Source organism: Epinephelus lanceolatus, chromosome 17, assembly GCF_041903045.1.
Source record: "Epinephelus lanceolatus isolate andai-2023 chromosome 17, ASM4190304v1, whole genome shotgun sequence".
NCBI lineage: Eukaryota > Metazoa > Chordata > Actinopteri > Perciformes > Serranidae > Epinephelus > Epinephelus lanceolatus.
In genome coordinates this window covers 8,056,867-8,081,486 of record NC_135750.1, presented here as the reverse complement: position 1 = coordinate 8,081,486, position 24,620 = coordinate 8,056,867, and the positions used below count along the sequence as shown (strand labels likewise).

Sequence of the window (24,620 nt, the reverse complement as noted above, 5' to 3'; positions counted from 1 at the left end):
CTGCAATAAAACAACAGATAATAAAGATATTTATATATTATTGTGGTGTACAAAATAAAATAACTGTAGCAATAATGAAGGTAAACTGGTGTAGTTTTAAGAAACATTTTAACACAGTAGCAATGCAAATCAGTCCCCATACTCTTGTCATGTAGCATGCATGATATTTAGCACAGCACTGGTCAGATTTGGCCTAAATAAATCAATCAAAAACAATATCTCTAACTCAATTGCAGGGGGAGAAAGAGGATTGCCAGTTAGATATGACCTATTTAAGACGCAGAATTATAAAAGCTAAATGTACAAATGCTGCAAAATAATAATTAGTTGCAATCGTTTGTTCCATATTCCAAGTCATGTTAAAACTTTAGAGGACACCAGGCCGTGCCAAAAGACTTCTACATTCTTTTCTACACTACACGGTGACTTTTCCTTCTTCACAAAGCCGTTTCGTGTGCACTGGCACAGAGCGATGTACAGCGCACACAGGATAACACCAAAACAAATGTACAAACTTTCTGCTGTGTTGTCGGCTACTGAACGGTGAAAGCTTACAAAAAGACACAAAGCTGACACTTGAAGTTGGCGCTGAAATAAAAGAAGCCTTGCAGTTTAAAGCGTTTTAAACTTAAATCCATCTTTTATTGACGTTTATGTTCACTGTATGGTCTGTAACATCACAATAGCATACTAGGAAATTAGTACAGGAAGAAGGGATGGTGAAAACCCCGGGTGTCTCATGAACCTCCCGTCCTTTAGTCCTCTCAAAGGTCAAAGGTGAAGGTGAGTGGATCATACATTACCTTAGTATGTCTTCAAAATACAGCATTATTTTTCAGAAGAGCCGAAAAGCACTGGAATAAATAAAAAAAAGTGTGGACTTGATCACTGCCATCATACATCTGTATCGAAGGAGTGACCAGAGACGACAGAAGGAGGTGGCAAAGAGCACGAGGGTTCATTTCCGTCCTAAAAAGCCCACATGAGGAATGTCATGTCCGTCTTTTTGCTGTTTTTTAGCCGCTTCCAAAAGTCTCGCTTCCCTGCTGGGGTCCTCGTGGTCACATCGACCCCACTGAGAATAACTGACAGGTTCAGGAGACAATATGCTTTGTAAAATCCTCTTTACTTAACATATCGTGAAATCAAAGCAACAACTCAGGGTCAAATTATTCACCCAATTACCAAAGTCTCCTTCAGAAAGCTAAGAAGAGTCTTAAGATTATATTCAACAACCAGAATAATGATCAAGTAAATTTGTTTTCCAAAACGAAGGGAGCCAAGAGAGCTGGTTTTGCCATTAAATGACTGATGAGGAGAGACTGTGATGCTGCAGTGCTGCTTGTATTCAGTCCATGCAGTGGAATCAGTGTGATAATGAAAAATTACATTCAGAAAAATAAATGTTTCTCCTTCCATCCCTCCCTTAAAGGGATAGTTCAGATCTTTTCAAGTGGGGTTGTATGAGGTACAAGTCATGTGTTATATACAGTAGATGTCCACTGGCATGCCTCCAGTTTGGAGAAGCTGGAGTACTGACACAGGAGCCTAGCAATGTGCTGCTGTGGACAGAGTGAGCAACACAACATATTGTAGACACCTAAGAGAAGTCACATCTTAAAAAAGAAAAAAATCAATGACAGTTTAAGTGTATGCTACATTCAGAGTATTTTCAGTGCTTTACCTTGCTGTCAGACGGTGATTTGAGACGGTAACTGAGGTCGTTTTATCGCTCCCTTCAAAGCCAGACTCCATTAAGAAAAACAGTGATTTAACATCGCTGAACACAGGAGCTGCTGGTCTACCTCTGCCTCGAACATTTAGTCTTTTCATGTTACTGTGTGACTTTGATATTTAAAAGGGTTAGCTCGGATTAACCAAAGTCACACATCAACAGAAACTAACTAACAGATCGAGGCAGCGGTACACCAGCAGCTCCTGTGTTCAGTGAGCTAAAATGACTGTTTTTCTCAATGGAGTCTGGCTTTGACGAACGCATAGATGGGGAACTGAAGCCGTTGACAGCTTCCCTATTGGAAAGGGGTGCCTGACAGAAGTGTTAAAAAGTAAAAAATACTGTTAATATAGTATACACTTAAACTGATATTGATTTCTTTAGGTGGCTAAAATACATTTTGCCCTCCCATCCACAGCAGTACTTCTGCGTTGGTACTCCAAGCCTGCTTCTCCAAACTGTATGTAATACACTGACCAATGATAAGTACCCCACACAATTCCTCGCCAAAAGATCAGAATGATCCCTTTAGTTCCTCTCCTAGCCCAGTGTCTGATTTAGCTTAAAGATAAACTTAAACTGAGAACCGTGTTTAGTGTGGTGAAACACAACCCAATGTTAAAAAGTCAGGAACTGCAGTTATAAAATATCAGGTGTCTGCGATGAAAAGGACTCAACGTCAGCCACAGTATCAAATCAGATGTGGTGAAATATGTGGACTGCTTTTCAGTTAAGAAACAAAGAGGTTGACCAACTGAGTCCTTAAATGAGTTTAAAAGTTATTAAAAGAACATATATTTCTTCATGTTGTTCTTTATCATCACCTTTCCTCTCTAACATTGTGTTCCACCACACTGAACATGCCCACATTACCCCCATCCGCCCAGTACATCTCACACACAAATACACTCCTCCCTCAATCACAAAACATGCACAACTATAGAGATCCCGCCCCGCCCACTCCCTCCACTACAAACAAAGAAAAACCAATCATCCCATTAAAACAATGCAACTGCAAAAAACAAAACAAAAAAAATCTACACATTCAAGTACCTATTTGTCGTATGGCACCAAGAGCAAAGTGTACCACAAGAACATTAATCAGCCAGCAAACTCTGTTAGGCCTATTCTCTTTCAAGACTACCACTTCAGAAAGCACAGTGAGTTTGCCATTGAATGACTGAGGGGAAAAAAAAAGTGTATATTACAGTTTTGCTTATACTTATCGCCTATTTTCATCTACAGAAAAGAATACACATGCAAAGTATGTGTATTCGCTTTGTCTATGCGCACATTTGTTTCAAAAAGACTGAAAGGAAGAGGCTTTGTTTCAGAAGTTTCGATCACTTGTTAGTGCTTGGGTCGACAGAAATGAAATGGACTCCTGGTCGATGAAACCAGGGCTTTCCCAGCAGCAGTCCTGAGCCTCTCAGGCAAAGTCTGTGAAGGTAGCTGCAGAGAAACTGAGGACAGCAATTTCAGTGACAGTGTGGACACATCTCTGGGTGTCGGGCCTATTCTCGTCTGTCCCTACAGTGAAACACCAAAAACCTACTTCCTTCCCCGCCCGCTGTACAAGGTGTATTTCATGCTCCTCTTTTCATTTCCTTACCCATCTGTAGTAGGACCACAGCCACAGTACTCTGAAAAGCCATATACACCAAAACACATTTAAAAAAAAAAAAGAAATAAAAAGATAAAGATGGAATTTTTTTCAATCAAAACAAAAAAGGCATCGTTGTTTTGTACACAGGATATTAGAGAGATAGAAAAGGCAAGTCGTAGCACAAGCAGGATTGTGTGTTGAGGAGAAAGGGGGAAGAACAAGAAAAAGGTGAGGCTGGAATTCCTTTTTTCCAAAACCCTGTCTTTGGAACGCTGCTGTGTGGGAACACCGTGTGTGCAACTTTGAGTTGAAATTTGCCAACATACAAAATGTATGCACACATCCAGACCACACGCACATTAGGCCACAATGAATACCACGGCTGGGAATTAAGATGAAACAAACAAATCAAAATATATATATCTCACTCTCTCTCTCTCTCTCTCTCTATATATATATATATATATATATATATATATATGAATTTAATATATAACTTCTATCTTTCTATCTCTTTAACAACAGCAGGTTCAAAAGCTTATGATTCTGGCAATGTCTGCCAATGCACACGACAGCCGAGTCTCGTGTGTCCGATGGAGAGACAGAGAAACAAGAGAGACAGAGGGGCAGAGTGGGAAATCGACTGTTTGATATCATCCTTTAAAGAGACAGGAGGGGAGAAGGTGAGCAGGGACGTGCAAGAAGAGTCATCACACTTGAGTTCAAACCATGTCCATGTAATTCCGTTCTGCAGCCAGGCAACCAGCACGTGTCCTGTCGTAGTTTGGACGCAGTTTGGAGGAGGCTGATTGAAATAAGTTGCCGGGCAGACTCCGATCTGTTGTGAGTGCTAGGTGTGTAGTCTCAGGTGATGACGTTGATCCAGAAGTCTTTGGGAAGTGAGGACATGGGGAGTTTTAAATCCTGGAGTTCTGCGAGCCACATCCACGAGTAGGTGAAGTGTTGTGCCCCAGTTTGAGTACCAGCAATGCCCAGAACCCCAAGCAAGACTGGACTGAACAGCGTGGCTTGAGGTGTGCGGGGGTTGCAGGCTTTCGTGGTTGAATGGCTGCCATTCAGGTGCAAGAAAAGTTCACGCTTTAAAACAAATAACGCCAAAAAAATGCAGCCGACAAACCACTTCAGTCTATTCGGTACAAACATCCACGAGTGGCTGGTTTTGTAATGTTGAGTTGTGAGGGTCTCCCTTCTCTCTCAGTTCCGAGAAAGGCACCGCAGAGCCTCAGTGTGTTCAGAGTAGGGCTACTCCTGTGTCTCTCCGTCAATCCACCACAAAGAAAGCCAGGGAAACGAGGGGGCGAGAGAAACTGTGCTTGTGTGCCTCTCCTCTGATGTATACGCTGTATATATAGTTCTGCTTTCACTTATCAATGCAGTTGTTCTTAATGTCCCTGTTTTGTTCTACAAAAAACTAAATCTGTTGTGTCGCCTCCATGTCGCGTGTGTTTGTTTTTAAAACCAGGATTTCTGCTTCGATTGATCTCTCAGTGTGGGGAATAAAAATAAAAATCCCAGAGGAAATGATGAGGTGACTATGGATGTGATCTTGTGTGGAAAAGTGGTCCTGTTTTTTTGGGAATCAGGCAGTTGTGCTGGACAGCTACCAGTGGTACTCCAACTCAGCTCCGCTCTGCAAGAGGAAAGCCACAAAGAGAAGGGGAAGAGAGACAGGGAGGAGAGACGGGGAGGAGGAGAGTGGAATATAGCAGGAAAAGGAGAGATGGGGGGAAGGAAGGAGGGAGAGCAGGGTGAAAAAGGAGGGCACACTGTTATCAAATGTACAAACACAACCATTACAGTCACATTCAATGAATTTCTTCCCCAACCTGGACTTCAAGGCCAAGTTTACCTACAATCAACACAACAACAAAAAAACATAACAAAAGAAAGTTGAATGGCAGTTACAGTAGCAGCGTAAGCCAGGGCACATTTTCAATCTCAGTGTGTAGGTTCTTTCTGCAGCAATATGCCAACACAACATTTTCAAGGCCTTTCGTCTTATTGCAAGGGAGTGACACAGAAACGAAGACTGTTATAGACTTGCGTGCAGTTGTGGAAAGACTGAGTGAGACAGCGATGCATGCGTGTAGGGCGTGTGCGTGTGATGTAAGAGAGGGTGGGGGGGGGGGAGCGGACAGGACCAGAAACAACGACCATTCATCCTCATTGGACCTGGACAGTGATGTCTGCACACGGACGTCCAAACACACACCTTAAATTCTACACGGAGCTCCACATGCCAGAGAGTAGATCAGAGCGGGGAGTAGAGACTGATGAAGGAGTGACAGGGGGAATATGCGGAGCAGGTCACCACTTACATGCCTGTAAGAATGTGAGTGTGTGTGTGTGTGTGTGTGTGTGTGTGTGTGTGTGTGTGTAGATGAGGGGTTGGAAGAAAGGGGGGACGGGGTGTAACAGTTATATATGTGATCACTTACCAAATGAAACAGGAGGGCTGCGTTAATCAGAGGGTGAACACACAGTTAGACAAATCTATACATCCCTTATCAATGTGTGTGAGTGTACGTGTGTACATTACCACACACTATTTGGTTAATATATATTTGAAGAGTGGAACCATGCCACTTTTAATTTTTCAGTATTGATTAATTTTTTTTTTTTTTTAAATTTTTTTTTATACTTTTGTTTCATTTGTTTTTCTTCCCTACGGTCATTTTGATAACAAGCTTTGGGTTTTTTCAAGTTAAAGGTGCCATCAGTAATCACTTTCTCGTTTTCTGCACACAGTGTATCACCAGACCTTTCTAGTCTCCTCTCTGTCAGCTCAGCGAAACTTGTGCTACAACTGTGCAGATTTATGCTCCTACATCTGTTTTACAAAAACAGCCTGAGCTATTCGTGATCGCCGTTGGATGACGGTGGTATCTGGCTACAAATCACTCATCAGGATGGGGAAATCAACTCAACACTCTCCTCCTGACAACTTGCCTACTTAGTCGCACAAGGTTTTCAAACGTATAAATAAGAGTAAACATTGAGGAAAAGGTGAAGAAGATGAGCACCAGCGACGATCCCGACCACATGGACAAAAAGACCACCTCTGCATCCATCTCTTAACTGAAGGCACTGTGGCAAGTGTGGAGGAACTGATGTAATCTCGGCTACATGGATCTTCTCTGCATACCTTTGATCAGGTGCTGAATGATAAACCGAACGACCTCTGTGCCCTCAACAGTTAACAACGAGATATCAGCAGCTGTACTGTCCTGTTCAACCAGGTGAGACTATTTGTACACAGCGATCTGGCAGAAAAGAGGACTTTGGTGAGAAAAAAAGCAGGTGTGTGTTTTACGGTGAATATGGACCAGTGTGACAGTAGGACTATTGAAATGCAGCTTCCTTCCTGCTCGCTCTGCGCCACAAGGGCAATAAACACTCTGGATCAGTGCAATACACCGAGGAGCGACCATGTGGCCATTTTAAAATTTTGACGAACGACTTACTCCCAAAGGCTTTTGTTATGGTCTCGAAGTTTATTTCATGTATGTGGTCAAGCATTTTCTCCTGAAAATCCTTGAGGTATTCTCCAGAAACAACATCAAAAAGCAGTGAGGCCTCTAAGGAGGAAATACAGCAGGTGTGGCTGAACAAATTTTTTTAGAAATGTTATGATGGACTAGATGGCATCTGTTTCTATGTGAGAATGTATCTCTGTGGACAAATCAATAAAAAGGATAAGCGGAAAAAAAATAACTTGAAACTAACGACGACGCATGCGCCTCAGAGGCCGCCCTACAGTCTGCACTACACAGCGAGTCTGGAACACGTTCCAAGACACCACCGTCAGTATCACAGATGGCATCAATAAGCTCACTGAGTCTGTGGTGGATTTAATTTGTAGAACAACAGAAGCAACTTTACCCAAAACTACAGTTAAATTATTCCACAACCGGAAACCGTGGATTACTAGAACCATCTGGGACGCCATAAACACACACGCTGCAGCCTGTCTGAAAACACAAAGTTATAAAGCAGCAGCCTACGATATAAGACGAGGCAAAAAGGACAAAATTACAATGTGCAGGTTGAAGGAGCTGATGGTACTGCATTTCACTGGAGTTGCACCTTGTATGATTTATAGATCGATCAGAATGTGTTTTCTGTCAGCAAATTATTTTTTTCCACTGTAGCCAGTTGTCAGTTTATACAGGAACGTCAGGAAGAAATTAATGTTGTTGTTTAAACCTTAAATGTGAGTCATCCTATACTCAGTTTTTACTGCTAGTTGTAGCAGTGTAGCAACATCTTACGTGAGTCAGTTTGTACTCAGTGCAGACATGGATACTTGTTAAATTAGCAATGATGGATATTAAATAGTATTAAAAATCTCTTAAGGGCCATATGTGATATCTAATAAACAGAAGGTTTTAGAGGAGCACACTTGTTTCCAGATGTTGTAGCTTCCCAAAGCCGCCACAAGATGATATTAAAAGCCATATTTTACTGATAGCACCTTTGATAGAACTCTGTTAGAAATTAAATTATATTTAAAAAAAAAAGTGTTTGACAAACCTTAATATTACAGCATTCCTTAAACATTATTGCTACTACGACAATTACAACTTAACTCTATTCGAAGCCACTATGTGCAGAGTTTGAAAATCAGACTGGCATCATAGACAGCAGCGATTCCCAAATAGGACTGTCACATTTTCCATCACACAAACTTTGCATCACAATAATTTAGCTACAATCACATAAAAAGTTAACACACTGTGGTTTTAAGCAGAATAGATAAGTTCCTTTTCATGTGTTTGTGACTGTGTGCGTGTCTGCATAGAGCAAACAATCACAGTAACTCTCCGTCCTCACAGACAAACCAAGGCAGTACAAGGTGAACATCACCTCACCACCAACACGAGCTACCTAACAGGAGACATCTCACACACACACACACACACACACACACACACACACACACACCCACACACACACACACACACACACACACACACACACACACACACACACACAGATCCCTTCCACAACTCTGGCTTCACCTCAGGACTTGTCAATCACCAGCAGACACATAAACAGACAAAAACACACCAGACATAACACCTAGCAGACAAGTGGACAGCGGCATCTTAGTGTGCCATACCTTTACAGACTCATCTGATCCATCTTTTAAAAACACATACAGACGCTGATATACGAAGCCAACCATCCACTGCAACAAACAAACGAACACAACACACACAGGTTTCATAGACACCTGGCCATTACATCAGAGAGGGCATGTTTCTGTGACACAAGTGTATATTGCCTCATCTGTGGGCACGATTACATCCGTAGACACCACTTGCTAGTGTTTGACATTTGTTCCGCACAGACTCCTTAGTGCCATAAAATCCCAAACAGTGGCCACAGCCTTTATTCATCACAAATACATAGAGAACTAGGCCTTTATTTGAGACTGTTAGAAACATGCCATTGCTTTTTATTTTCAATTTTAAAGGAATATGTTATTGTTTTTTGTATAAAACGTAGGAACATGAAGTGGGGAGACAGAGTTGAGGTGTTAACAAAACCAAATTGATGTCTTTGTAAAAAGGTACAGCCAGCATGGCGGGACTACAGGCACACACACACGCTAGAACCTCGGACCAATCCTATTTACTCTATATATGCTTCCTTTAGGTAACATCATTAGAAATCACTCTATAAATTTCCATTGTTATGCGGATGATACACAGTTGTATTTATCGATGAAGCCAGAAGAAAGTAATCAATTAACTAAACTCCATAACTGCCTTAAAGACATAAAAAATTGGATGAGCACCAATTTCCTGATGTTAAATTCAGACAAAACTGAAGTTATTGTTCTTGGCCCCAAACAACTCAGAGACTCTTTATCTGATGACATAGTTTCTCCAGATGGCATTGCTCTGGCCTCTAGCACTACCGTAAGAAACCTTGGAGTAATATTTGATCAAGATTTGTCTTTTAATTCTCATTTAAAGCAAACCTCACGGACTGCATTTTTTCATCTGCGTAATATTGCGAAAATTAGGCCTATCCTGACCCGAAAAGATGCAGAAAAATTGGTCCACGCTTTTGTTACCTCAAGGCTGGATTACTGTAACTCTCTATTATCAGGTAGCTCTAGTAAGTCCTTAAAAACTCTCCAGCTAATTCAGAATGCAGCAGCTCGTGTACTAACAGGAACTAAGAAACAAGATCATATTTCTCCTGTTTTAGCTTCTCTGCACTGGCTCCCTGTAAAATCCAGAATTGAATTTAAAATCCTACTGTTAACTTATAAAGCTCTAAATGGTCAAGCTCCGTCATATCTTAGAGAGCTCATAGTGCCATATTATCCCACCAGAACACTGCGCTCTGAGAACGCAGGGTTACTCGTGGTCCCTATAGTCTCCAAACGTAGATCAGGAGCCAGAGCCTTCAGCTATCAGGCTCCTCTCCTGTGGAATCATCTTCCTGTTACGGTCCGGGAGGCAGACACCGTCTCCACATTTAAGACTAGACTTAAGACTTTCCTCTTTGATAAAGCTTATAGTTAGGGCTGGCTCAGGCTTGCCCTGTACCAGCCCCTAGTTAGGCTGACTTAGGCCTAGTCTGCCGGGGGACCCCCCTATAATACACCGGTCTCTCTCTCTCTCTCTCTCTCTCTCTCTCTCTCTCTCTCTCTCTCTCTCTCTCTCTCTCTCTCTCTCTCTCTCTCTCTCTCTCTCTCTCTCTCTCTCTCTCTCTCTCTCTCTCTCTCTCTCTCTCTCTCTCTCTCTCTCTCTCTCTCTCTCTCTCTCTCTCTCTCTCTCATCCTATTACTGCATCTTGCTAACTCGGCCATTCTGGATGTCACTAACTCGGCTTCTTCTCCGGAGCCTTTGTGCTCCACTGTCTCTCAGATTAACTCATATCACAGCGGTGCCTGGACAGTGTGACGTGTGTGGTTGTGCTGCTGCCGTGGTCCTGCCAGATGCCTCCTGCTGCTGCTGCCATCATTAGTCATTAGTCATACTTCTACTGTTATTATACACATATGACTATTGTCACACAAGTATACTGTCAGATATTAATACATACTTTCAACATATTGTACCACAGTAGCCAGAACTATAACTATAATATTATTACTTTCATTAATGTTGTTGTAAGCTACTGTCATTACCTGCATCTCTCTCTCTCTCTCTCTCTCTCTCTCTCTCTGTCTCATTGTGTCATATGGATTACTGTTAATTTATTATGCTGATCTGTTCTGTACGACATCTATTGCACGTCTGTCCGTCCTGGAAGAGGGATCCCTCCTCAGTTGCTCTTCCTGAGGTTTCTACCGTTTTTTTTTCCCCGTTAAAGGGGTTTTTTTTTTTGGGGGGAGTTTTTCCTTATCCGCTGTGAGGGTCTTAAGGACAGAGGGATGTCGTATGCTGTAAAGCCCTGTGAGGCAAATTGTGATTTGTGATATTGGGCTTTATAAATAAAATTGAATTGAATTGAATTGAATAGAAGCCGACACTGTTGTGTTCCACTTTGGGCTTGGGCGCAATCTATTTTTTCATACCTTAATACCTTCCTGAAATTTCACCAGGGTAGACAGTATATGACTGAATTAGTGCGCACCACTAGCCTTATTAATCAAACAGATATGTACAACCATACGCCTTCTGAACTCAAGTTTCTCTCCTTTACCAAACTAAGACTAACTTAAGTTTAACTGCCTTGTTAACTCATCGTAAATCACACTTTATTCAAACTTGACTAAAACAAAATAAAACCATAACCGTCTTAGTCTTGTTAGCTGCCCAGTTAGTTAATCCTCTGTTCCAACAATCACCAGCTCTGGTTTGGTTGAAGTAACCCTTAAATTCACCTAGCTACATGATATAATTCGCTGTTTTTCCACATGGTCTCTCACTGCCATCACGGCTGTTTACAGTCCTGTAATGTTATCCCCACCACCTGCAGTCACCATGTCTGTCAGCTCAGTTGCCCTTTGTACTCGTAGGGACTCACCTCTGGTGGCACGTTAATTTTTAAACTCGCATGAGCATCTGTATTTTAGATGGTTAAAAAGACACCCTCGAGATTTCTAAATACCCTGGTGTACTGTAATACCATGATACTGCCAGTGTTGTTTGGTTCAGTGTAAAAAAGCAAAGCTGCTGTAATAGTGGACCTTCTTTACACCCATTTTGCTTCATCTGTGTAAAAGGAGCTACGGACAAACAGAAGCTGCACATTTGTGTCCCTGGAACATTTTGAGCACAGGGACGGACAGCAGGGAAGATGAATGCTGCTGGTTTGAAAAGTATGTTTGGACACTTTGACTCTTTGTTTGCGTTGAAAACCTACAGTGTTTGAAACTTCAAACAGATTCCTTTCAGCAATCCATTGTTCCTGGAGTTACGCTGAATCTCTTCACTCTGCTCGTATTTGTCATGACTTACTGTCCTTTATACTTATATATTTAGTTTCGTCTTCTCCGTTTTTCACAGAAGGAAAAGTGAGCTAACAATTGTACAACATTGAGGCATCGTCAAAAAGGGGAACACTGTTCTAGTGCCAGTGGCAAATACTGCTGTTTGGGATTGTTCTGTATATTACTGCAGTGTCTAATAAATAGAGACTGATTCGGAAAGTGTTGGCTTAAGAGTCCACTGGGGATGTTTTATGTTAGAGCAGAGAAAATACAGAGATGTGAGAGCAAACAAATGAGCTGATCAAAGAAATCTGTGATGCACAGGGAGTGCCCCACTTAGAGCAAATGACTTAGAGGAGAATGCTTTCACTCGACTTTGTTGAGGGAGAAAAAGTTCTCAGTTCCACTAGAAAGACTTCTGACAAAGCTGTGCTGTCATGCATGCATAACCCATTATGAGGGCTGACAGGAAGGTGTGCATCATGCACTATGCACAGGAAAAAAAATGTTTATCACAATGAAAGGGTGTGCTGGGCTCAAAGCCTCTGAAGTCAATTATACTACTTCATTTTGAGTGTGAAAATAAATACAATACACACAAATCTCCAGTCTGGTCCACCACACAGGATGAATCAACATTAGAGTGAGAGGTTTTCAGAGACCACTGAGACTCATGTGGCCTCAAAAACTTAAGCTTAAGGTGTGTAAGTGTCACATCTACTGATACTCACCCCATCTTCCTCCCTGTATGGGTTCAGACGGTTGTATACTGCTTCAATAACACTGCGTCTGCAGGAGAACACAGACACAAGAATGTGATAAGGTCTTTTGAGCTATACAATTCAAACCATCCATCAAAGCAACAATGAAGGGTGTATGTGGAAAACAAGGTAAGGGAAGGTGTAGCTGTCAAAAAAGTAAAACATCTTGCTAGTATTGTAATGGCTGCAAACTTAGGTGGGTAGTTAATGACATACAAATACTCAGTACACACACTAGATAACCTGCTTTTTGTTTTTTACTCTCCTTGCAGTTTAAAGGGATAGTGCACCCAAAATTGACAATTCAGCCATTATCTACTCACCCATATGCCGAGGGAGGCTCAGGTGAAGTTTTAGAGTGCTCACATCCCTTGCGGAGATCCAAGAGGAGAGTGGGTAGCAGCACAACTCCGTCTAATGCAGGCTGAGCGCCCCAGATTCAAACGTCCAAAAAACACATAATTGAAACCACAAAATATCTCCATACTGCTCGTCTGCAGTGATCCAAGTGTCCTGAAGCCCCGACATAAAAAGTTGTTTGGAAAAACGTCATTTGAACTCTGTTTTTAGCCTCATTGTAGCCTGCAGCTCTAACTGCCTCTCTGTGCACCGCGCTCACAGGCTAAAAATAGAGTTCAAATGACGTTTTTCCAAACAACTTTTTATGTCGGAGCCTCAGGACACTTGGATCACTACGGACGAGCAGTATGGAGATATTTTGTGGTTTCAATTATGTGTTTTTGGACGTTTTAATCTGGGCCGCCGTCAGCCTCCATTAGGTGGAGTTGTGTTGCTACCCACTCTCCCCTTGGATCTCTGCAAGTGATGTGAGGACTCTAAAACTTCACTTGAGCCTCCCTCTGCATATGGGTGAGTAGATAATGGCTGAATTTTCATTTTTGGGTGCACTATCCCTTTAATATTTTTATTCCAGATGTTATGACTGGACATCGTAGATGAAAACGAACATAAACGAACACTGAGTGTCGCTTTAAGGGCATCGGTTCTTACTTGCTGGCAAGGCCTCCCCCTGGTGGCAGACAGGGCATGTTGATGTCAGTGGATAGGTTCCTCATCACTGCTACCAGGTCCGGAAACCCCTCCTCCCCTGGCCGGGACAGCATCTCTAAAACAATACCAGAGATGTTGTTACACAAGTCAGTATTACCACAGCTGGTGATAGCCAAGAACAGCTGGGGGAAGATAGGGGAGGCAGAGAGGAACAGAACAGAGGAGGAAGACCAAAAATGTGACAAATGAGAGAGAAAAGACGTGAAGATGGAAAACACACAAGTGAATTTGTGGAAATGAGCATGTGTGTGAGAGAGATGGTGACAGAAAGAGGCCTGCAACTGAGTTGAGAGTGGCATGAGGCCAGGTCAATGTTCAGCCAAAGCATTCCTCTCCCTCTTTCTATTCTCTCTTTCTGTCTATCTTCCAGTATTAGACAACACCTGGAGACAAACACTCCAACAGAACTGTACTTTACCCAGAAATATAAAATGATTTGAACCCCACGTTGGAGTGCCCATCAAACCATTCAGCAAACATGACTACCACCTGCATAAAAAATTGATATTACAACATTGTTTCCAAAGTCTAGACCCAGGTTTTTCTGCTCTGTTGATCAGGACAAGACTGGTAAAGTGTAAAGGCTACTTTTACCTCCCAGAGAATATGTTTCTTTGGCCAAAATCTGAAACAGCTGACCAGCCCTGGTTTTACACAAACTAACAGTGGCCAGAAGAAAAGCTGCGCTGTGTTCATCAGAGGAAAAACGGGAGGAAATTAAATCCATCCAAACAAGACAGGGAATGTTTGAGCGAGGGAGGAGAGGAGCGAACAAGGAATAAAGGGGGGGAAATGCTTGCTGAAATGGAAGAGGTCATGACGGTGTCATTCCTCTGCTGTGAGCCGGGGATAACTTAGCCGGAGGTTGGACAACAGAGTGTGCCGGGGTCAGTCAGTGGAGAAAACATACATACAGATATGATGTTGCAGTTGGAGAGAGATCCTGTGTCTCCAAAAAAACGGTTTCTCCTTAACATTCTTGAAATGTATTAAGATTATTAATAAGAATGTAAACCAACAGCTGTTGTAAAAACATACAGTCAAAATTTCACACAAATATTAACCACCCATACTGTTAAATTCAAACACCCCAGAGCTGTTTTCAGGAGAAATTGAAGATTATAAGCAACTAACATTTTAAACATTTAACAATCACATTATTTTTGCACATGCAGTAAACATGGGTTCTTTTTCTCCATCCATCCATTCTCACCTTCCACTCGAGACTCCAGATATTTGTTGAGCTCAGCGTCTTTCCTCACAGCTTCCTCCGACACTTTGGGAGCGTTGGGCAAACACACTAACACAACACTCATGTTATCCCGACTCCCCTGAGATGGACGGGAGGAGAAATGAGTGGAGAGAGAGCAGGTAAGAGGAGGACTTATTGTGTCGTGCTGAAATAAATGATTAAGATGACTTCCAAGGCACAAGTAATGGGACAGTCAGTGTTGATACAGAGTACACAACTTCAATATCGTAACATAAATATGCTATTTTGTGTACAATAGAGAAGGGAATCCCTCCCCTTACGGTGGACCACTGTGGGACTTGAACTGTGCAATGAATAACACATGATGTTTGTTAATTTAAAAGATAATTCTACAAGTCGATAAAGTCCCAGTTTGTCGGAAAACTGTTGAGGTATAAGACTTAAATGCATACATGGAAAGACTACACAAGTCGCACAGGTGATGTCATAACTTTCTCACTGAAGCTACGATGCCTGCATGTTTGTTTCGTAGCGTGATGTACTCACACCAGCAACAGGTCTTGCTTGTTCTTTTGCTTCCCAACTAAAACACACCTGGTAAGGTAACATTATATTTGTGCATACGTTCAATCAGAAAGACTTTCTTTATGCTATATTAATTCACAATTCTCTCCTTATCCCACTCCCACCACTTCCTCCAATCAGCTGACTATGGGTGGTCCCACTGCTGGTTAGCTAATCAAATTTGCGATGATATTCTTCAGCCATTCTTGTTGCTGCTGCCAAACTTTAAATCTGCTCTCCTCTCTGCTCCTGTCAGCTGTCGTGCCCTCCTCCCCCCCAGGGTCCACTCCTCTTCACATCCAGATCGTCAGCTCCCTCATCATCTCATCATCACCACCAGCGTCTAGACTCTCTAAGGGGGGGTTCCCTATTATACTACATCTTTACCACTCTCCTGGAATAGATAACATCACAATGGGGTCTAATCGCCAATGACTTTTCACATTTTTCATACTTATGTGCACATGTACATAAATATTCTCTTCTATCAAAACGAGTCTCTCCTGATTGAGAGATACGAAGACTATCCTACGAAAAAATGAGACTTTCTTGACTTTAAAAGTTCCCTTTAAAACTGACATCATATGTGTAATTCATGGCACAAATCAAACAGGATAAAAATATATATAAATCTGTCTCTTGCCACTGACTATCGTATATAATTATTCTAACAAAAAAAAAAAAAGCTCCGATGGGGCACTTGGAAGGGCAGGGATGTCACCTCTGTATGTTATGTTTCCATTTCAACACTATGAGAATTCATTGTAATAAACTAAATTCAAACTGATCACAGCCGCTGTTCAGGATTAATAAGGACCTGCAGGATTTGTACATCTGTCCTTCAAGCCTACAGAAGGTGAAGGGTTCATACCTCAAAATTAAAAGCTTGTACTAATTTCACTTTTTCCTCCTTTTTTTAGATTCTTTTTTGGGCATTTTTGCCTTTAATTGATAGGACAGCTAGGCGTGAGAGGAGGGGGACATGCAGCAGGGGGCCGCAGGCTGGGGTCGAGCCAGTGACGAAGCCTTTGTACACGGGGTGCCTGCTCTATCCACTAAGGATGTTCTTCTATCAACGCCCCCACTTTTTCCTCCAGGCTCCTCTGCAAAACCATTCAGCCATGCACCTAAAGCTAGTTCCTGTTTAGCTAAATAACACACCACTTTTCAGGGTTCCTGTAGCTTAGGGCAAGTTAAATGTAAGACTTTGTTAATGCCATTCGAGACAAATTTTTCCATAACCAAAACTGACCAAAAAAAACAAAACAAAAAACAACCTGATAAAATCCTACTTTTCATTTCTTTTTTAAGACATCTGAAGAATTGATTCAAGACATTTAAGGCCTTATTTTTGGATTAATATGTTCACTGCCTTATCGGAAAACTGTCTTTAGAACTACATACATTTACTATGTCTTAATCATAAATATATCTGACGCCAGGAATTGAAGTGGCTGTCTTATTAACACAATGATTTTAAAAGTCACTTGTGGCAAACTGGTTTCTTAGAGGAATCATTGTGCCAGATTCCAGACATTTTAATCTCTAAAAAGCAATCAGCAGTCACAACAAAAACACAAATGTCATGCTCAAAAACCAAACTGTACACACCTTGTGCAGGCAGGTGTCCACCACTTCGTTGCAGACTCTCTCCAGATCATCAGTCACCTCAAGCCTAGATTTCACAAACTCGCACAGCTCCTCATTGGACATGACATCCCAGATGCCATCGCATGCCAGGATCACAAACTGATCCTGCTCTGGGGCCCGAACCATCTCAAACACTTCTGGTTCGGGGCTAACCAGCTGCTCTGTGGGGCCCTTCCCATCCACGCACTTGTAATCGTAGTCCCCCAAGGCCCTCGATACAGCCAGTGACCCATTAACCCTCTGAATCATTACTGAGCCACCGGCATTCTGGATGCGCTCTCTCTCACGTGGGTTGCAAGGCTTGTGGTCAAGTGTGGAGAAGCACACTTGTGAATTGCGGTATAGAACAGCTCGAGAATCACCACAGTTGATAAAGAAGAAATGATCAGGTGACAGGAGGATTCCCACTGCTGTGGAGCCACTACGGTCCATGCCGTTTCGAAGGTCAGAGAAGCTGCGCATGTGCTCATCAATCCTCAGGAAGCCTGTCCGGATCCCAGCTTTCACACTCTCCACTGAGGGGGGACCCAGTGGTGGGGGCTCACTGCTGGAGCTGTCTGAACCAGCCTGGGAGCCTTGAGTCCCTCCGCCCCCTAAGCTAGCACTGATAATGTGTTCCAGAAGATGCTTAGAGCAGTAGTTGGCAACTCTTGAGCCAGCGTGACCATCGTACACGGCAAAAAAGGACCAGTCAGTCATACCGGGAGCAGGGAGTCCCAACACAGCCGTGTGAGCGTCCTCCATCTCTACCCGCCAGCCCTGCATGGAGCTGAGCCCATAGCGCAGGCCGTTGCCCTCTGCATGTGAGTTGTGCTTCTCTGTCCTGGGCTTGTCCAGGAACGCACCCATGGCTCTGCCCTTGAGAGAGACCCACTGCTACCTGAGGGGGAGAAGAAAAACCAGACACAGGACAGAAAAGAGAAAACCAGACACTGGATTTGAATGTTGAGGAAATGTCATATGAATCTTCAAAGTTAAATATAAAATTAGCACAGAACTAGCATATTAACACAAGCTCTTGACTCAGACATAACTCCATATCTGCAGACATTTGAACTATGATCAGTTGTGTTTCTTGATGTTTGAGTGTGGATTAAAAGGCTCAGACTCAGCTGGCAAGTCTCTCTAAAACTGAACCAAAGCTTTAAAATTAATTTTGAAATATCAGTTACTGTATATTCACTCAAATTCTACTCAATCATGCACTGTAGTGGAAACACATTCTGCCTATGTAGCTGTGTGGTCAGTAAAGTGAATTGAATTAATCTGAATGTAAAGATGTGCAGAAGTGCACCTGCTTTATGAGTCAGATACTGCATTTCATAACATATACTGCCCGGGTTTCATTTTCAAGTTGTTGAATCAGCTTGTGAACATAAATTAGGCGTCCTCCACTCACAGTTGTAGTGGTTCGGCCTTCTCAGCCAACAAAAACAGATTTTAAGCATGTGTGTATTTCTTTTACTGTTTACTTAATATTTCTTCAGGAACACTTCGACCAAACAGTGATCATTGCTCATCATATCCAGAAATAGCACAGCCACTTTGGTTTATGCTATAAGAGACTGAGGAGCAAGCTTAAAAGCTTCTTTGGCCAGCCAGAGCTGGCTACTAAGAGCATTAACAAACTCCACAGAGTGGTCGAGAGGGTGTGTTATCTGTCTGTGACTGCACCTGCATTAGCTAAATGAACATCAGGCTGCTTGATAGGAAAAAATAATTCTGTATCCAGCAATGCTAATTGGATATGTAATGTGAGAACATGAACTTATACAGCCTTATTGATTGTCACACGACTTAATGGCCGCTTAGCCTCGGAAATTGTACTCTTAACTTGTGCTTTAATTCCTGAAAATATCAATAAGTGCTAATTAGAAATAAGTTGCAGGCATACTCAATGTTCCGGTCTCTTAATGTACAAGTGGTTAAGGCTCAAGGTTACATTTTTTTTTAAAAACAGTACTATCCAGTTCAAATTATCTCTTATTTCCTTTGGCCCATGACATAAGGTTGAAGGTAAATACATGGTTTATATTTTACCAGCAAAAATGACGATAGGTGAAGAGGAAACAATGTCATGACCTGAAACATGAGCGTTTAAGTTCTATTTATTTAGTCATCCATCTTGCATTTATCAGACTGAACAGATAAACTTAAATCTTAACTACTACCACTGTCTACACCGCCCGCATTACAGCTGCACTTCACTTATATTTTCATGCTGCATGACTGATTTTTGCGTGCAGTTTCCTGATTCTGTATTGGGCTGTGTGCACTGTAAAATTAATTCAGAGTACACAGCAGTGCTGCGGCTTAACGGCTCCTGTGTGACGGTGACAGAGGTTTGAAGCCCTTCCTGATTTTGCTGAGGTGCTGCTTTCGCAACGCAGCTGGTGTAGACAACGTATTAAGATTCAAGCAACAAATGACTTGACACTTGATAATGGTTTTAAATAAAAAGTAATTCAGACAAAACTCAGACCTGACACAAACTTGATGGTTGCTTCAGACTAATTCAGCAGAGAATGTCAAATACAAATACTTAATATAATTACCCAAACAAGAAAAGTTACGAAAAGATATCAATGACGAAACTGACCCAAACCTTATCGTCTACGCTCTGTAACTGTAGCACAAAGTCTTCGTCTAGTCACTTAACTTTAACTTGTACCATTTCATGTTTAGATCCTCATTTTGTTTTCACTTGTGTCATCTTCTTCTTCATTTTTTAGACATATTTATTTAGCATTGTTGGTAACAGCCTGACACTCGAGGTTTTCATTGCTTCTCTGTATCTGTTGTGCACATGATAAATAAAGAACTTGAACTATGTGTTTACTTTCACAAAAAAAGGTGTATGATCAGCACCCAAGTGGTTTGTGTAACTTCCAGTCTCTTGATTCATTTAATGGAAATACAACAGGTGTGTTTTGGTTTGCATATCAGCACGCACACACACTCACTCACACACACACACACACACACACACTTGGCCACTGATCACATATCAAAGGCCTGGGAAGCATCACTAGTCCAAACCACTTGAATTATTACCTTGACAACAAATGCATTCACACACGCATTCAACTTATTACTGAGTGGATATCAAAGCCATGGACACAATCACCAAACCAAATCATTTGCTCTTTCACCTGTGAGGCAGCCACACACACACACACACAACTGTACCAAGGCGAGGGCCCTTTTATGTTGAGGCTGATAAGTCATCGTGGACGCACAGCGACAATATGTGCCGTATGCTGTCAGTCTCGCATAAAAAAAATTATAAACCAGCATACAGAACTTGTGAGCTCTGATGTAAGCACCGAGAACTCCGGGGAGTGATGTCACCCAGTCTGATGTCTCCATGGTTACACAGCTTGGAGTGGCAGCTGAGTCGTTGCCATAGCAACAGAAGCAGTAGATGTTGGTGATTGCAGCATGCGACAAGAGATCTGCACAGCCATGCCACTGTGTGTGTTTGCGTCCATTCATGTGACCAAGTATATAAAGCGCACACATTTCAGAGCTACGTCTCGACAAAGGTGGAGAAACTGACCTCGCTCTTATTTACTCACACCACACAGACGCTTCTCTCACATGGCAAGATGAAGTGAGCAGCTGATGCTGTTTGAGAGTCAAAGTTGAAAGCTGGCAAACAGACCGGCCCGCAGCTCTCAGACTTCAGATGAGCAGGGCAGCTTTAACAAGCTAACTCAATTTAACAGTCAGCTGCTGATGGGATCCACGCAGGGCCAGATTAGCCTGTCAAACACAGACCACAGACTGCACACAGCAGTGAACTACCACTAACACAATAGCTCTCTCTCCCTTTTTCATGACGTGCAGTGTAAAGTATATAACAGCCTACATCTACATTTCAGATGGCAGCATCACCCAACAGATGTGCTGTATTTGATAGGAAACTGACAGGTGACAGAAATGAACAATGGACTGTGTTGTGGCCATGTACCAAATGAGCAATAAATTAACACAATATGATCAGAGCACAATGAGTCATCTTGTGAACATGCTGATGGGAAAAGTAACATGGTGCTGTAGTAGAAAGCAGGTGTTGGAGGACTATAGATAGAGGAGCAGATGATTGAAATTCTCAATAATCAACACATGCATGATTTGCATGTGTTTCCCAAAAGAAAAATACCAGGATAGAGGATACTGGTGCCAGATAAAGGTCCTCCTGCTTAATCCTAAAAGTATAGTTTGTACAGTAGTCAGACTGGCTGGTTCATTTTGGGGTTCAGCAGCGATACAGCTGATTACATTTAATTAATTGGCATTAAAATGGCATTAAATGTAACTTTAAATGGACCAGTGATCCAGCGCTGTGTCTAGAATCATTGACTGTGTAATGTAGTGTTGCCTGGATGCCTGGTGAGAGTTTTTATACACCATGTCGTGGACTAAAATTATCCCATAATGCAACGTAATAAGTAGCAGGAAAAACTATGGACAGACACACAAAAGCTAACTACCATCATGTACAATGGTGCAGACAGAAACAAAACTGTTGAAAATGAGGAGAGCTTCCAGGCTTCATTGACTTTCCTCAGTGCTAAAACCAAATTATATTAATGCAGCTATGCCACATAAATGCATATAACAGCTGCAGTGTACATATCATAATTTAAGTCCATGTTTGGACTCAGTTCCTTCTGCAGTTTACATCTCTGGTTAAGAAAGCCAATACTTAGACCTCAGGATACATTTTAAAATGATCCATTTCTATTAACGTGCTTATATTGCCATTTAGACAGGGGGTGATCTTTCTGCTGATAAAGTATCCATTAGCTGCATCCACATTTGAAGCTGCATCCACATTTGAAAGACTAGAACACTCACGTTATCTGGGACTGCCCTGTCTTATGATCAAAACTGTAACTAAAATGGAATCACTGTTACCATTCAATAAGGGCTCTCTTTTTACAAATTGGAGAGGTGGAACAAACAAGATATCCAAGATCCCCCTCTTTGATGACTCATCATCGAAGTCGCCTCAGAAGCAGTCAATTTCCCGGAACAAGTGCTCTTTGAACAGACAGCTTCAGTCATCTTCAGTGCAGTGGCGTCGGAGATGCTGGGGCCGTTACTTGACCAGACGGGAGTCTATCAGACTATAGCCAGGGAGAAGGAAAGTATATGTGTGATGTTATGCTGTACAGAGAATGGAGAAGAAGAGCATGTGTGTTTGTGCCTGCTCTCTCTGTACAGACACATGGATTGCCTTGAATTTGACTCCCATGCCTCAACAGTTGAGAAACAGGGAGATGATGAGGGAGGCAGAGGGATCAGTGATATGTTATTGCAAGGCTTCAACATTTACCATGTACTAAATGGTTTAAAAGCAATCCTAATTCATACTGCAACAACACGTGTCATGTGGTCGCATCTTGCCACAGACAATGAAATGTATCCAGAAGGTTCAGTGCTTGAGTCTTGCCATAGTTACTGTGTGTCACAGGTTTAAAGCAGTGGAGACTCTACTGTCGAGATGACATCAGTGATAGAGTCACAGCCAAGATGTGCATATCTTAAATTACAAAACCCTTAGGTAAGTGAATGGTGATCATATTGATAGTAAATTACATAAAGTGTTAACTCACCTTAGTGTCATGGATAATTATGCATCCCCCATATTCATGCTCTGGACATCAGTTTTAACATTATAATAATAAATATAATAAATATTAATAATAATTTAAGCTGGCTAACTCTAAAATAGAAAACAGTGTTATCATAAAATTCATCTGCAACTCTTTTCTGTGCTGACACATGCGCACAGCTCATCCATCTCCCCCTCTTTGCACTTGACAAATTTATCTTTGGGTTATTTCAGGCTTGCCAGTTAACACTGTATCTGAGCGTACATCTGTGTGTGTGTGTGTGTGTGTGTGTGCGCGCATGAGGCAATTCAATCAACAGACACCACCAACAGTGTATAGATAAATGCCTTTGGGCAGACCCACAGACCTGCAGTCGTCATAGGCTAAAACAGCACGGCTAGTGCAGGGTTTCACATCAAGGTGCCAACACAAACATGCCACTGATGATGCTGCCATTTCTGGAACACACTGTCACACAAACACAGATCCAAACACACAGCCACACACACACCAACCACCCAATAAAACTACCCACAACAAGGCAATAAAACAAGTTAATTCCTGCACTGGGGTTTCTTTGCACATGAAGGAACTTTAGTTTTTAGTGACATTAGACTCTGCCATGTATGCTAACTGCAAATAACAGAATATTGATTCTATAACTGTACCATATGGGTATAGTTTGGCATAAAACATTTGTCCTCTTGAACATTTGTGGTATAACAAACAATCCTGACACACACCATTGTTGGCAAACTATCTCTTTATCCTTAGATTATTATTATAAAATGAAAACAAGGATGTATTTAATAGGAGGGATGCAAATATATCATCATAACATGACAACTTTTACATTACTTACCAAAATAATGCGCATTTAACAAAAGTTGGAACATCATTCCCTGTTTAAACCACCTAATGTCATTAATAATACACTGGCAGACTGATGCTAATGGTGCATTTGACATTTGTCCAGCAAAATACAAGGTAACAACAACTCACTTAACAAAACAGGAACCCAGCATATTAATAACTGGCGCAACATCAGTGCTGATAATATCACAATTAAGATGGTCGCCAATAACATACATATAACTGTACTCCTATGTTCCATAATCACGTTAGCAGAACATCAGTTGTCCCTAACTGAAACTGAGGCCACTTGTGCTGCTAGCAAGCCAGCTAGCGAAGTTGTCAAAGTGTTTGTCTACACGTTAGCAGGTGACTAGCCGATGTTAGTGTGAGGTGTTCACTAGAAACGTTACTTATTCCGAGTAGCAGACTTCACTTACTTTGTAGGAAAGGCTCTGTCTCTATCAGTCCTCCGTCCTGTGGCTTCAGTGGCAGGTAAAGTACCCAGGCTTCTTGTGATAGGCTTATCTCTCGTTAGTGTTAGCCACTTTCGTTTCTCGGCCCCTGCTCGTCAGCTAGCTTTGATTAAGCTAGCCAGCATTTCACACGATCAGTTCTGCTTTCAGCATGTCCCTGCATCGGAATAAGGCTTTTAGATACATGTTTGGCGGCTCGGTAAACCCGGGGAGCACCGAATAAGTTACCGTCACGGAAGCTGTCGGTTGGAAAGATAAATACTCGTTTCGGGTGAGATGTGTCTATGATTTGAACAACTAGCTAATTTTGGCTAAAGCTAAATGTATGAGGCAGATGACGTTCTTTTTCAACATGCAGTTTGGGGGCGGGGCAGTCACCTCACTCTCTTCTGTGATTGGATGAATCCTGATTCGAAGCTGAGACGCCATTTGTCAAATAATCAGTCAGTCAAACAGCTCCTCTGACATAATGTAAACAGTAAAAATGAAGTTGTTTGATTGTGTGTGTGTGAGAGAGAGAAATGCTCTCCAAACCTTTGTGTTTATACACATACTCATGCTATTTTCACCACAATTTACCAGTCAAAGTATTACATATAATATGTAGATTGTGAAATAATGGACATTACAGTTTTGTTTTCATTTGCTT

The 24,620-nt window shown here is 41.9% G+C and overlaps 1 protein-coding gene across 2 annotated transcripts; it reads right to left on the bottom strand.

Moving 5' to 3' along the window:
- Nucleotides 1-620: 620 nt before the first annotated feature.
- ppm1ba (protein phosphatase, Mg2+/Mn2+ dependent, 1Ba) lies at nt 621-24,327 on the bottom strand. Of its 2 annotated transcripts, XM_033612912.2 has the most exons (7): nt 23,936-24,327; nt 16,981-17,899; nt 14,806-14,923; nt 13,533-13,647; nt 12,492-12,549; nt 5,801-5,817; nt 621-4,992 (listed from the first exon to the last, which is right to left on the bottom strand). In XM_033612912.2, coding segments are annotated over exons 2-7 (1,197 nt in total). In that variant the 5' UTR covers nt 17,869-17,899; nt 23,936-24,327; the 3' UTR covers nt 621-4,991. The 2 variants fall into 2 exon arrangements, with proteins under 2 accessions (XP_033468803.1, XP_033468801.1); XM_033612910.2 differs by lacking the exon at nt 5,801-5,817 and having other exon boundaries at nt 23,936-24,326.
- Nucleotides 24,328-24,620: the final 293 nt, after the last annotated feature.

Coding starts and splice junctions, on each gene's coding strand:
- ppm1ba (XM_033612910.2), bottom strand. CDS start 17,868: ATGGGTGCGTTCCTGGACAAGCCCAGGACAGAGAAGCACAACTCACAT. Junction 14,924..16,980: donor TGGACACCTGCCTGCACAAG/GTGTGTACAGTT, acceptor CGTCCATCTCAG/GGGAGTCGGGATAACATGAG. Junction 12,550..13,532: donor GGGGGAGGCCTTGCCAGCAA/GTAAGAACCGAT, acceptor GTTCTCCTGCAG/ACGCAGTGTTATTGAAGCAG.